Genomic DNA, 13588 nt, shown 5'->3' on the forward strand with positions numbered 1-13588 from the left:
ATATACATAATACCAACTGTGAAATATATGGAATGGACTTCACGAACAGCATTGAATGTGGATCCGTGCCGCTAAGCATTTAGCGGTTATTGGTTCTGGCGCAACACACACCATCTGAATCGTGTTGGAATTTGAGCACATGAAAATTGGAACATTCTTTGTCCATAGCATCAATCGGCACTTTCGGATGAGTGGAATATTCAATATTCGGCTTGTGCTCAAATGCGAGACGGATAAACGAAGCTGATGTAAGTTCTCGATCTGCTTATACTTGCGTTGACAGCCATTTTCGCTATAAGTGTCAAATACGAAAAGGAGCACCTGTCTCGGTACCAAATGTCGTTGCTAATTATGATCTTAGTGAGTGCGGTCGTATTTTTGTCTCGTTCCGTACAAACAGTGGAATCTGAAACCTGCCAAAGCAACCGGAGCTGCTCCTTCCGTTGATCTGGGAGATGAGTTATCAGCAGGAACAAGCTGACAAATTAATTTGTTTGGGATGGGGAGAATCCCTTCAGACGAAGAAATAAGCTGGCCCTATCACCAATGCAACCGACTGAAGCAGTAGAAAGAAGCGCACGTTCCTCTCCTCCAATGTTGCAGCGCCTCAAGAAGAGCACGCAGCCCGTAAAGAAATATCAATGCCGCATTGTGCTTTTTCCAAAAGGCCAGAGGGCTGTGCAAGCTGATGGTGATCCCAAAGATATCCCAAAGACATCACAAATTCAATGAGGCACCTGGTGGATGAAATCTACTACCTGCAGTGAGAAGTGGGCTTGTACTGCAGGCGGTCTCTGCGGAACATGCTGTAACCAAGGGCACATATGCTAACGAGACGGAGAGGGTGGGAATGAGGTCACGGCCAAAGACCACGAATACCAACCGATGAAGGATAGATGAATATAATCCAATTAACTCTCAAACACTTTGCGAGGAGGCACAGCAACTGCTGGAGCAGACCATAAGAGAGCACCGTATTGACGTAGCCTTCATAAACGAGCAAGACAACTGCTCATCTGGGCAGTCGACTCTAGCAACAAGCAAGTGATAGAGCTGTGAAGTCCCATGCTGATGAAGCGGTAGTAACAACCAACGCTCATATCAGGCGACTTCAACGCATGGATGTCCAAGAACCAATCCCAGGGAACACGCAATCTTGGAATGCTTTGCGACGCTCGATAACGTGGTGCTGAATACAGGCACGCAGCAGGCATTCGGCAGAGCAGGCACGGTTGAATTTGGTTGTATTAATTAATTAAATGCAATTCTGAAAAGCTGATTAATTTAACTATAAATCAAACCTAAACACTTTGTAGCGCTAGCTTACTGTCTGGGAAATATTAAGCTTTCAAATTAAAATGTAATCATTTTATACGTTTTTTTTTTTCTAAAATTTGACCTTTGAAAAATCGTTGCATCTCAAGATTTTATCCATCGATTTTTACAAACGATATCTTAAACGACGCCCAATTAATGTACCTATACCAGAAAAATACAAAACCTCAAGGAATAAATTAATTTCTCCTTTTACGAGTTTTCAAAGTCAAAATTTCTTTTAAAAATACCACCAAAATGTTTCAATTTAAAAGCTTTATATTTTCTAGACAATAAGCTACAAAGTGTTCGGGTAAAATCTATAGCTGTATTTATTCTGGAGTTATTTAAAGTTGTAAAGGGCGAGCCCGACCGTGTTCCACCGTCTCCTACTCTTCCTCATCTCTACCGCTATGGCAAAAGCCTTTAAATGGGGAGCCCAGCCTTCATGTATGGGACCATTTGGTGTATTTGGCCACGTTTCCAGAAGGTCCGCAACATTGCTTAGCTGCCTTTCCCAAGTGTAAGTTTGGAGAGGTGCTTTGTCACCCACCCCAGTTTCGGGATGGGACTCACTCGGGTTCGTACCAGCGTCTTCCACCGTGCACGTATTTTCAGCTGTTGAGCTGGTTGGGCCAGGCTTTCGGGCCGCTTCCTTTTCGTGCTTGAGTCTGCTCACTATAATCGTTTTGTGAGCGCCAGTCTCATTTTTCTTTTGTGTTTTCATATATTTGTCATCTCACGAAACGCATAGAAGGAGAAAGGTCAGCCAGGGTACAGATCCACGTTACCTTGGTAAGGCATCGTGAGAACAGGGTGCTGCCAAGTCCCTGAGCTCCAATCGCGACTAGGCTAGTTTCTAAACCGGGACCCCAGGCAGGCTAAATAACACGGGTCGAATAATACACTTAGTCCAGCCTGGTATGAGGGGTTGAGTTTGGGGTTTGGGGGTTGGGATTTGGATATGTCGTGTGTAGGAGTGTGTGACTTATACGAGGCGGAACCATAAGCGCATTGTAATTTTTCGCGAAGACTCTCTGGCTGTCCGGTCCTGCTTATTTTCGGTACTTTCCCTAGGGATGTCCTCTTATTCGTAGCTGACCCACCTATTGAGGTTGACATCTCGCTATCCGCAACCTGCTAGGCCCCTTTTGAGCAAAAAAGCTATTCCGGCCGGATAAGATTGCTTCATTCAAATCAAGATAAAACTCAGCTCAACTTGTTAACAAAGTTGTTGAACATTTTCCTCTTACTAAAGAAAAAATAGTCGAAACCAAACTTCACGCAATAACTGAAGAGCAAGTCCGAGTGGTATCTAAATTACACCACGAAAAACTAATACACGTATCAAATCATAGGAAAGCAAAAGCATACAGGTGGTACTTAAAGGTATATATAACCGAACGTAACTTCTGCTGAAATCCCAGATGCAATATGGGCCACAACTTATGGTCGAGCTCGAGCCAGACGTCCGAACATTGATGGAAAATGAAGTCCACCCAATCTACAAACTGCAGCTCCTGTTTCACCAGAAGTAACTCATAAAATTAATAGTCAAGTGCAATGCACGAATTTCCAGGAAAATGGGTACACCAAGACTTACTGTACTCTAGGATCAGTCTGCGAAGCCTGTGTAGACTGCCACGACTCAGATCCTTGCACCAACACACACACCACCAAGTACTAAGTCGCTTTCGGATCTATCGAATGATTACTCGCCTGCTCTACCAAGGCTTCTTCAATGCCCGAAGTTCGCAACTAGCTTAAATAAAATAACTAACCCCGCAGATAAACGTTGAAGAAGACATCGACTGCTCTGCTGATGCAGTGGGAGCTGTACTCGCTACAACAGCAAAAATCTAAACACTCAACACAACTCCTTTTAAACCAACCAAATCTTTAAACAGAAAAGAAGAAGACGCCCAACGCCGCTACATAGAGAAAATTTTACCATACAGCTCAAGGCATCCACTGTGGAGGGCCCATCACAAACCAAGCTCTCCAATAGAGAGTCCTGGTTTAATGGACGCTAGACGGGCTTATGCACAAAAGGACAAAGCTGCTGCCACAAAACACCCATAACCTGCTCTGCTCTACAAAGGAGACTTTTCCGTAAGAGGTAACGCAAGCACGCATATGATCATATAATCGAAGCTGATATTTTTTTTGCTAAGTTATCTCTTGATTTATTTTCTGGTGCTCCTTCTGGATTTCTGGCCTTTCTCGAGTAATCACCTGATTCCATTTGCCTTGGGCGCTACAGTTGGAACTCTCCTTGCCGACCTGAACGGAAATATCTCGGGACCCCCGCAAGCTTCTGGTTTTCTTTGGTCTTATACGATTTGTAAGTTCAATATTGAAAATTTGTCTAGGCGCGAGGTTTTATATTTTTGCCATGTTCTTTATGGTTGCATATGAAAACTATCAGCTAAATAACACTTAAAAGTGCGCCAACACATTTTCGGAACGGCAAAACCTTGCGAACCCTATTTGTGCCTTACGTACAAATGAGAATGAAATGGGTTATAGATCCATTGTTTGGATTATCTAAAAAAAAAACCAAGCTTTTCTGAGAACCTTACCGATCGTTCATATGGCATACGCACGATTACGACTACCAATTTGCAGTTATAATAACTCTTCCTTGTGACATTTTATCACCAATCCAAGCTGATGCTGACCTGATCCAATTATGATTATGGAATTAGCAAAGATAGAAACCTTATTCAATCTTTCATATCTTCACATACCTCGGCAATAATTTTGTTTCACAGCAACATAATTCGTATAAAAGTCGTTACCCCAATGCATGAACAATTATAATTTTGTATGAAACTTACACGATTTAGTTTCATTTAATCATTTATATCTATTTAAACCATTTGCAATCGCAGTTAATCGATAAAAAAAAAGGAAAAAGAAACAGTACATATTTCTGTTATTACTTATGTAACTCAATTACAATCTTTATTTGTTGAATTCAAACACATACATGTTCAAAATCTGCCGTTTGGCATTTGAATTACTTTTCTTCGGGTTTGCTGAAGACAAAGGTCAAATTGCATTTTCCGCAATAATGACGATCTTCGTGAGCAGCCATGAAAACTCCAGCCCCACAGTTCTCTCCAGGGCACTCACGGCGCAGACGATGAATCTTTCCATTCTCATCCACCTGTTGAATATTAAATAGAATTTAATAAGATTCCAATATAGAATTAATATAATGTTGAGTCAACGAGCGCAAGACCAAGACTCAAGAATTCCAAGAACAGATCTCTTTTATATTTTCCAGGTCAGCAGAACTATATACCTTGTAGTACTTCAAGACCGCGAGCTTGACCTTCTTCCTCTTGTGCTTAATTTTCTTAGGAGTGGAATAGTTCTTCTTCTTGCGTTTTTTGGCTCCACCACGAAGCCGAAGTACTAAATGCAAGGTTGACTCCTTCTGAATGTTATAATCAGACAGTGTTCGGCCATCTTCCAATTGCTTGCCAGCGAAGATCAAACGCTGTTGATCTGGAGGAATTCCTTCTTTGTCCTGGATCTTGGCTTTGACATTTTCGATGGTATCCGACGGTTCGACCTCAAGAGTTATGGTCTTGCCCGTTAGGGTCTTTACAAAGATCTGCATGGTTTAGTCCAGTCACCAAACTGAAAAAGAAAAAAATTTAAAGGGGAAAATTAATATAAACCTTTAAAACAAAAAAAAAAAACTATTATAAGTAAAATAATTAAACGATCTTTTGTTGTCTATATATGGGTTTATTAACGTGAAAATTTCAATTGAAATTAAAAAATTATTTCTTGAACCACTAAACCAGAAGTACTGCATTAATAACACCATCATTTTCCGGGTTGTTTGTAACTTGTGCATATTTTCCCCACACAACTTTTCCAGTTTGTGTCACCAATCCCAGCTCAGAGATATTAACTTCTAGAACTGTGCCTTTTGTGATAACACCTAACGATGTAAACATTGGCGAACTGGGATTTTTCTTTACACCAATAATAGGTAAATGGAAGGTAGCTTTCAATTCTGGATGGGTTACATGAGCTTTTTTCATTCGTAGTCCCATTGGTCGAATAAAACGTTCAAATTTAGGTGGTTTTCGAGTAAAATTCTCTCCCACAAATGTGACTTTTGTAACCATTCGCTTCCATGCTTTGCGCTTAGTTTTTCCAGTCTTTAGAACCTTGAAAACTTCAGCATCCGACTGGGCGCGAACTTTTGGTATGGGCACGTCCCACTTTCCAGCTTTTTCCTTGCGTTTCTGCTTGATCATATTGGAAAGCACTTTAGCACTTGACTGGACTCCCCTGTCAAGCAAGTAATGAGGTAAAGCTCCATCCTCAACCTTTTCATCTTGTTTTTTCAGTTTTTTCTCCTCATGTGATTGAATATTCTTCTTAATTTGGATCTTTTCATTTCGTCGCTCCTTATTGAACAACTTTGCTTTAATTCCTCGTAACTTGCGTGCTTTACGGGCCCTCTCTTTTGGTAGTCGAGCTTCCTTTTTACGTTTACGTTCTTCGTAATCAAGACGCCTTCCGTACAGCTTTCTGTGGCGTTCCATATACTCATTTTGAGGCATTGTGAAGTTTACAATCCGAAGCGCTGAAATATAAGTTAGAAGATACATTTTGATACCATTTTAGGGAGAAATTCGCATACACTCTGAAGGTGTTCAGACTATAATAATCCAAACAACTTATAGAAATGTAAACTTACCTTGAATACAATTTTCGTGATATTTTAAACTGCTTGCAAATAAGATGTGGTCTTTATGTTACTGAACATATGAGTAACACATTCCACATGTATCGCCTAATACATATATCCAATAAATTATACTTCCGATCGTATTTATCTCTTAAAATTATCTTAGCCAGGCAACCGAATAAATTTATTTATCCCAAAAATTCGAAACTTATGGAGACGACTTACCCTATAGCGACGACAGATTTAAAAGAAAGAAAGAACCAAGCCGCAAGCGTGACCGGAAGTATGATGTTTTACAGGGTTGCAATTTAATATACAGCAATTAGGAAAACTTGATCATATTGGAACGGCGAAAATGAAACAATAATAGTTTTCATAGCTCTGTCACACAGTAGGGCACATCTTTGGGGAACGACTGGAATATTTGTATGATATAATACACCTGATATGACAGCTGTTATATATAAATATAACAATTCGTTTTTCTGATTTAAGAAACTAGAGAATGGTGCAATTAAAACTAAATTTTTGTATACATGCTTTTTAATAATTTATCCAGTCTACTCTAACTCACTTAAAACAACACTTAACAGTGCCGTTTCAGATGGCAAAAATTTTTCGTAAATTTTTTACTGCCTAAAGTTGTTTAAAGTTTTCCCATCATTTGAATTGCGAAATTTCAACATTTTTGTGATAAGACTGCTGCACTATATATAGATAAATAATCGTTATATACTATGGCAATCATAACAGTATAACTGACACCCTTTACAGACCCATTCATGTGTAGTCTATGCGTTTCTAGATAATGCTTCTGACTATGAAGATGCATGCGATGTAGATATTAATAATAATCAAGTATATATATGTAATATTATTAAGTTATTTAATCATAGTGATTTTCCCCATAGAGTGAAGGTTGGTTGGTCGATCTGAAAACATATTAAATGAAATATAAGAGGCAAAACCGAAAATCTTATTTTGAAGCGCTGCCTGTTGCGTGAACACATTTTACATAACATGTCGATACTCATGTACAAAAATTTTTGTTAACTCTGACATTTTATTTAAAATCCTCTGTGATTGAAAGCGAACCATGAGCAATCGCGGTCCATCGAGTGTTTTTATGTTTTTGTTTTTTTTTTTCAATTTTAGAAGCATAGTCCTGTAGATCGAACATTTACCTTAGATATATTGTATAAGTTAAATCTTAAATCATAAATTTACATATGTATATATTTACTGAGTACGTATGTACAAACTTGCTTTAAGTAAATGTTCTCGATATTGCCATTGCAATACATTGTGTGGAAACAACTACATTAATGAGAACGCGGGAATTTTGGTTTATAGGCTCTGCACTTTCAGCATGTCCCGGGGGATCGGTGGGATTTTTTGACAGGTGTGAAACACATTGCCACCATTTACCATCTATCATCCGTCAAAAAGCAGCTGACGAAAAATAACAATGTTATGGTCTGAATTGGTAAATTTCCACAATTTAAAATAAGTATATTGGCAATTTGCTGAGTTATCTCTCACGTTGTTTACTGGTGCTCATTCTGTAATGTCTGCTGCTCCTTTTGGACTTTCCATACAATCTCCAAAAGATTTGTCAGTTTAATCCCATTTGGTGCGGCGCCATGTTTGCAGAAAGAATACTAGAGATGCAGCGGTATCTGTCCTGGAGGACATTAACGGAATTATTTCGGAACCTTCCAATTTTTGGTATCTCCTTCTTGTATTGTGTATGTTGGTTTTTAATCGTCTTATTTTTGTCTTCAACGATTTGAATATGTCTAGGCGCGTAAAATTTTTTTTTGATATTGATTGTTTTTTAGGGTTGTATGTGTAAACTACTGCTAAATATCAAGAAGAAGAAACATGCGAATAACTAAGAAATTTGCGGAACGTAAAAACCTTACGAACAATCCCCTGAAAGCGATTTAGAATTATTTAGCATTATCCATCTAATCAGATTTGACTCTTTTTTAGTTTAACGGCTTGACCGAAACGCTGTTGATAAATTTGTAAATCGCAACCATGTGCTTGTTTTATTCTAAATAGTTTGAGAATAGGCATGTATGAAATAAAATTAAAAGTAGAAATACATATGCACTAAATGATCCACAAAATTTTAATTAAAATCACCTACAGGAATACCCAATATATCAAATAATCAAAGAAACACTTAAAAGAATACCGGTATTAATTATCGAACTGAGTAAAAATAAATAGAGCTGCAAATGCATAAAAATATTCAGGTTGCATTGTCATTGCGTTTTGTACTTGATTTCTTGCCTCGAACTTCACACCCCCGGTTTTTTCGTAAGTAGTTCGTTTGATATTTAATGCACATGATTGACATAACGTGTATATATGTATGTATTGTAAGGAATGAGTAATTAATTTTCTTTTACTTTTATATGAACATATATAACAAAGGATTACGAGACATGTCCAAAACTACTGACCTGAAGGCTTCGGCTGTATCAAAAAAGGGAATAGATCCTAATCTATATCCAACTGCTCGGAGGGATGAAACTGTTGAAGATAACTTCCATGGCAGTAAGATAAAAGATGTATACCGATGGCTTGAGGATCCGGATTCAACAGAAACGCAACAGTTTGTCAAGTCTCAAAATGATATAAGTCGGCCGTTCCTCGAAAATTGCAACGAGTGGAAAAAAATTAACTCAAAACTCACTAAACTATGGAACTATGCCAAATATGGCTGCCCCATGCGATATGGAAGTTATTATTATTATTTTATGAACACCGGTCTGCAAAATCAGAGCGTTATGTATCAACAAACATCTTTGAACGGAGATAGCAAAGAATTCCTCGATCCTAACAAATTATCTGATGATGGTACAATTGCCTTGGCTCAAAAGTCATTTTCAGATGACGGCAGCTATATGGCATATGGATTAAGTGAAAGTGGGTCCGATTGGATTAAGATTCTTATACGAAATACCGAGACTGGTAAAGACCTGAATGAAATACTTAACAAGGTTAAGTTTTCCGAAATATCATGGACCAAAGATAATAAGGGATTTTTTTATTGTGTAAGTAATAGTCTTTACGTGCTTTACATTGTTACGTGGTATATGGAATTTACATTGCAAGAAACATTAAGGGAAGGTTCCCGTTTTAAGGCCCGAAAAATTTCCACACTCTTTGTCGTTAAGCTTAATTAAATTCTACGAGACCCACACACATACATTTGCAAAAGCAACTTTCTGCCAACTTTGATCAACGACGTGTCTCACGTGAACGAATGCATAAAGAGACCGAGACCATAATCTCATTGGTTGAGCAAAGAGCGCATTAAGTGTGGTAGAAGTAGAAGTGTTTTTTGGATTCCGTTTTGAGTGGGGTCAGGGGTCAGCAGGTTTGAACAACCTTCCGTAGGTTTTAATCATTCGCTTTCTAAAATAATTGTATTTCTGAAAACACTTGTTTGCTTTAAAAACAACTCATTTAAAATAATTTGTGATTTTTATTGTGTTATTAATAAACAAATAATTTTATTATAGAGATATTCTGAGCAAGATGGAAAAACTGATGGCTCTGAGACAAAACAAAATGAAAATCAAAAACTGTACTATCATCGACTGGGAGAAAGTCAGGATAAAGATACTCTTGTTGTCGAATTTCCAGATGAACCTTCATGGCGCATGTAAGCATAATTTCTTTCATATTCTTATTCTTTCATATGGTAATTTGTTTTACTACATTTTTATATTGGCACTAAAAGTAATTTTGATCAAAACAACCAGAAAATTACTATACTATAGTACTATAAAATTACACAGCTGTTGCATGACACACACAAAAGGTTTTTTTGGTTCGGGGGCTTACAGCACCATGGAAAAAGCTTGAGTAGTATTTTGTTTTCTCGTATCATCAAAATTACGAATGCCACAGATGTCCGTCCTTTGTGTGGGCGGAAGGAGGAGGTGCGAAGTTTTACAATACACTTGTAAAAGTATGATATCGGAAAAAGTGGGTCTGATGATAGGGTTTTTTTTTGCTTTTAACTAGCTATCTGCAAGTTTTGCAATCAATTCTTATATTTATACATAAGTATGCAGATAATTAACCCTGCAATTTTCTTTTGTTTTAGTCAATCTGTAGTATCTGATTGTGGACTATATTTAATACTGGCTATCGTTAAGGATTGTCGAGACAACATTGTGTACTACGCAGACCTTGAACCTGGTAAAGAAATTAATTCAAAACTGAATATTAAAAAAATTGTGGAAAAATTTGAAGCAGACTATGATGTAAGTGAAATTTTGTTATTCTTAAGCATATTAAGTTACTAGATTACGTCTATACATCCCAATCACTTATCACAGAGGTTGCTGCTTGGCATGAGCAATGGAGCAACTTAGCATTATGTGGAAAAGGGATCTTTAGCAATCACAAAACAGGCTTTCCTTTTCGGTATGGATGTAAAAAGGGTTTAATTTTTTCGTAAGACATATGATAACACTATCCAGTCATAAATCATCCATGGAATATTTGAACACATTCTATTTTGGTTTCGCCAGTACATTGTTTACAGTTCGATGATTATTTGATCAATGTGAATCCAAAGAAACTAACTAATTAACACCTACAGATCTTCTAGTGAGTCTTCTCCAGCTCAGTCGTCCACGTAAATATCCTTAGCTAATGATTTTTAAGCAAAAGGGTATGTGTTATGTATGTATTTGTAGGTATGTGGTATGTAGGTATGTGTGAAATAATGCGGCTCACTCGGGATTTATTGTAGGTCTTGACCTAGAAAATGAGAGAGTGCTTCAAGTACTATGAAGTGCTTTAAAGTATGACATTCCTGAACAGATTTGAAAGGCAACACAACACTAAGACGACCCGAGGGCAAATGAGTTATGTTTTTTATGAATGACCCATATGACAAAAGAAACTACAAACAAAAAGTTTCAGACAACTTAGGTATGAAAAATATGGTTTTGTCTTTTTTTTTTGTTAATGGAACACACTTTTAGGGAGCACACTTATTCCAGTGATTTTCCAATTTTTTGTTATATGCTCCTTCGCGGCATCGATTATCTCCTTGCGCGAGCTCAATTGTTTATTAATGAGCCATCTCTTGACGTTTGGGAATAGATAAATGTCCGAGGGTTAGGATGCCTTTAAAAAATAATGCTGTATGAGAGAACGAAAATCGTTTTTTTCCATACGATACGATAAATAGTTCAACAAAAATCAGCTGTCAAAAGAAAACTATGGGTTTGAAATTTGACAGAATCTTATAGAGAAAAAACACAAATATTTATTTAATTATATTATATATATTATTACCTATGTACATACATATGTAAAACACGCTTATGTATTTTGTTTCATGTTTTTTTACTTATATCTGCTTTTTAGTATGTTACCAACGAAGGGTCAAAGGTATATTTTCGTACAAATAAATTGGCACCCAATTATCAAGTTATAATTATTGACTTCGAGAAACCAGAGGAAAGCAATTGGAAAACTCTAATAGCAGTAAGTACTTAATTAGCTTAGGCTAAAACAACATTTAACTTACAAAAATTGATATTTTAGGAGCACAAGACTGATGTGTTAGACTGGGTTAGGTGCGTGGACGAAGACAAGCTTCTAGTATGCTATATAAGAGACGTAAAAGTAAACGAACTATGCCCAAAAAATTAATATTAGAAATAATCGATTCATTTTTGTTTTAGACCGTTTTGCAAGCCAATTGTCTTCGAACTGGAAAACTATTGCGTGTATTCGACTTAGATATCGGTACCATTGTAGGAACTTCAGGCGAGAAGAAGTATTCAGAGATTTTTTATAACTTTTCTTCCTTTTTGAGTCCTGGATGTATTTATCAATATGATTTTAAGACCCCAGAGATCATGCCAAAAGTGTTTCGGGAAATCAAACTCAACTTGGAAGGTTTCTGTCGAGAAAACTACATTGTCGAACAGATATTTTATAAAAGTAAAGACGGTACTAAGATACCAATGTTTATAATTCGTATGAAACGAGATACTATTGAGCCCCGACCTTGCCTTCTCTACGGTTATGGAGGCTTTAATATTAGTATGCTTCCATGTTTTGGGCTCACTGGGTATGTATATTAAAAAGCTGATGCATTATTGAGATTATATCTAACCAATCGTGCAGACTTATGTTTATAGATACCTTTGATGGCGTGTTGGCTTATCCAAACTTACGTGGCGGTGGAGAATACGGCGAAAAATGGCATAATGATGGTCGTTTGTTTAATAAGCAAAATGTGTTCGACGACTTCCAAGCATCAGCTGAGTATTTAATTGATAATAATTACACGTCGAAAGACCGTTTAGTTATTCAAGGTGGTTCGAACGGAGGTCTCCTTGTTGGAACTTGTATTAATCAACGTCCTGATTTGTTCGGAGCTGCTGTAGCGCAAGTTGGGTTCGTATATAGTTTTACGTGCAATACAAATTATTTGCTTTTGCATTTATTGAATGCATATATATAAATTATTCGAAAGCAAGTCGATATCACCATGTACGTCTATCCGCTTGGGCTTTCTATGCAAAACGGTTACTACTCAGAATTTGTTCATATACCATTTTGTACTGCTGCAGGCAGTATAGAAGTGGGACTGTATAACATGTAAATACAGTGCCGCTCAACTGAATAGGATTCATTAATTGTTCTGGATTCTGTTAATTAAGTTGGGCAAATGTATTTATGTACATACATGGTTATATCCGCTTGGATGGACAAGAACATAATATAATATCATATACTTTAAGCGTCGAAGACGTATATAGATACGTTGTTTGTTTATAATAATTATACTTACACACTCTTAACTCTTCAACAGAGTAATGGATATGTTACGGTTTCATAAATTCACCATTGGACATGCATGGTGCTCAGATTATGGAAATCCATCTGAAAAGGATCACTTCGAAAATCTTTACAAGTTTTCTCCACTACATAATGTACACACACCCGGTAGTAACGAAAAGGAGTATCCGTCAACTTTGATTTTGACGGCCGACCACGATGATCGTGTCAGTCCCTTGCATTCATTCAAATTTACTGCCGCATTGCAAGAAGCTGTACGCAATTCCAAATTTCAAAATAATCCTCTATTATTGCGGGTTTATACAAAAGCCGGCCACGGTGCCGGCAAACCAACGTCCAAAAAAATTGAGGAGGCAACGGACATTCTAACGTTTATGTCTAAGAGTCTTAACGTTGATAAAATCAATTTAAATAGTGAACAATAAGAAAAATGCATTTTCAAATATTAACTATATGTAATAGAAATGTTTATGAAAGGCAGCACCCAAAGCAACGAAAGGTTGTTTGTAGTAATACATTTATTGGAATTTTATATATAATGTTGATTATCCACTATCTTGTGCTATGTGTATGCGTATGCGTATACAAACGTTTGAACTGTATTCAGTTCCGAAAAAGCCTTTTAATAAATATTTGAATGTTTCAAGAATAAGTTTTGTCTATTTGAACACCATATTTACGTTTTGACCCAAAGCGACCTTT

At 37.1% G+C, this 13588-nt stretch overlaps 3 protein-coding genes and 1 long non-coding RNA gene across 5 annotated transcripts; 2 read left to right on the plus strand and 2 right to left on the minus strand.

Annotated features, from left to right (window-relative positions):
• Positions 1-59: 59 nt before the first annotated feature.
• On the plus strand, positions 60-4096 carry LOC26534256 (uncharacterized). Its single transcript, XR_004469137.1, has 2 exons — positions 60-3433; positions 3489-4096. It is a non-coding gene; the product is annotated as an uncharacterized lncRNA (long non-coding RNA).
• A 150-nt stretch (positions 4097-4246) lies between these two features.
• Positions 4247-6376, minus strand: RpS27A (ribosomal protein S27A). Its single transcript, XM_033379888.1, has 3 exons — positions 6260-6376; positions 4625-4965; positions 4247-4486 (listed from the first exon to the last, which is right to left on the minus strand). The coding sequence occupies exons 2-3, from the start codon at positions 4943-4945 to the stop codon at positions 4337-4339; spliced, it is 471 nt and encodes a 156-aa protein (XP_033235779.1). The 5' UTR covers positions 4946-4965; positions 6260-6376; the 3' UTR covers positions 4247-4336.
• Positions 5056-6346, minus strand: Ip259 (NSA2 ribosome biogenesis factor-like IP259). 2 transcript variants are annotated; one of them, XM_033379884.1, is made up of 3 exons: positions 6260-6338; positions 6044-6139; positions 5056-5929 (listed from the first exon to the last, which is right to left on the minus strand). In XM_033379884.1, the coding sequence occupies exon 3, from the start codon at positions 5904-5906 to the stop codon at positions 5127-5129; it is 780 nt and encodes a 259-aa protein (XP_033235775.1). In that variant the 5' UTR covers positions 5907-5929; positions 6044-6139; positions 6260-6338; the 3' UTR covers positions 5056-5126. The 2 variants fall into 2 exon arrangements, with proteins under 2 accessions (XP_033235775.1, XP_033235776.1); XM_033379885.1 differs by lacking the exon at positions 6044-6139 and having other exon boundaries at positions 6260-6346.
• A 1843-nt stretch (positions 6377-8219) lies between the features above and the next one.
• On the plus strand, positions 8220-13529 carry LOC117184006 (prolyl endopeptidase). The gene is made up of 9 exons (XM_033379864.1): positions 8220-8362; positions 8480-9102; positions 9574-9716; positions 10164-10323; positions 11441-11560; positions 11621-11701; positions 11761-12152; positions 12209-12481; positions 12900-13529. Exons 1-9 carry the CDS (start codon positions 8281-8283, stop codon positions 13309-13311), a joined length of 2286 nt encoding a protein of 761 aa, XP_033235755.1. The 5' UTR covers positions 8220-8280; the 3' UTR covers positions 13312-13529.
• The last annotated feature ends 59 nt before the right edge of the window (positions 13530-13588 follow it).

Source organism: Drosophila pseudoobscura, chromosome 4 (assembly GCF_009870125.1).
Source record: "Drosophila pseudoobscura strain MV-25-SWS-2005 chromosome 4, UCI_Dpse_MV25, whole genome shotgun sequence".
Lineage (NCBI taxonomy): Eukaryota > Metazoa > Arthropoda > Insecta > Diptera > Drosophilidae > Drosophila > Drosophila pseudoobscura.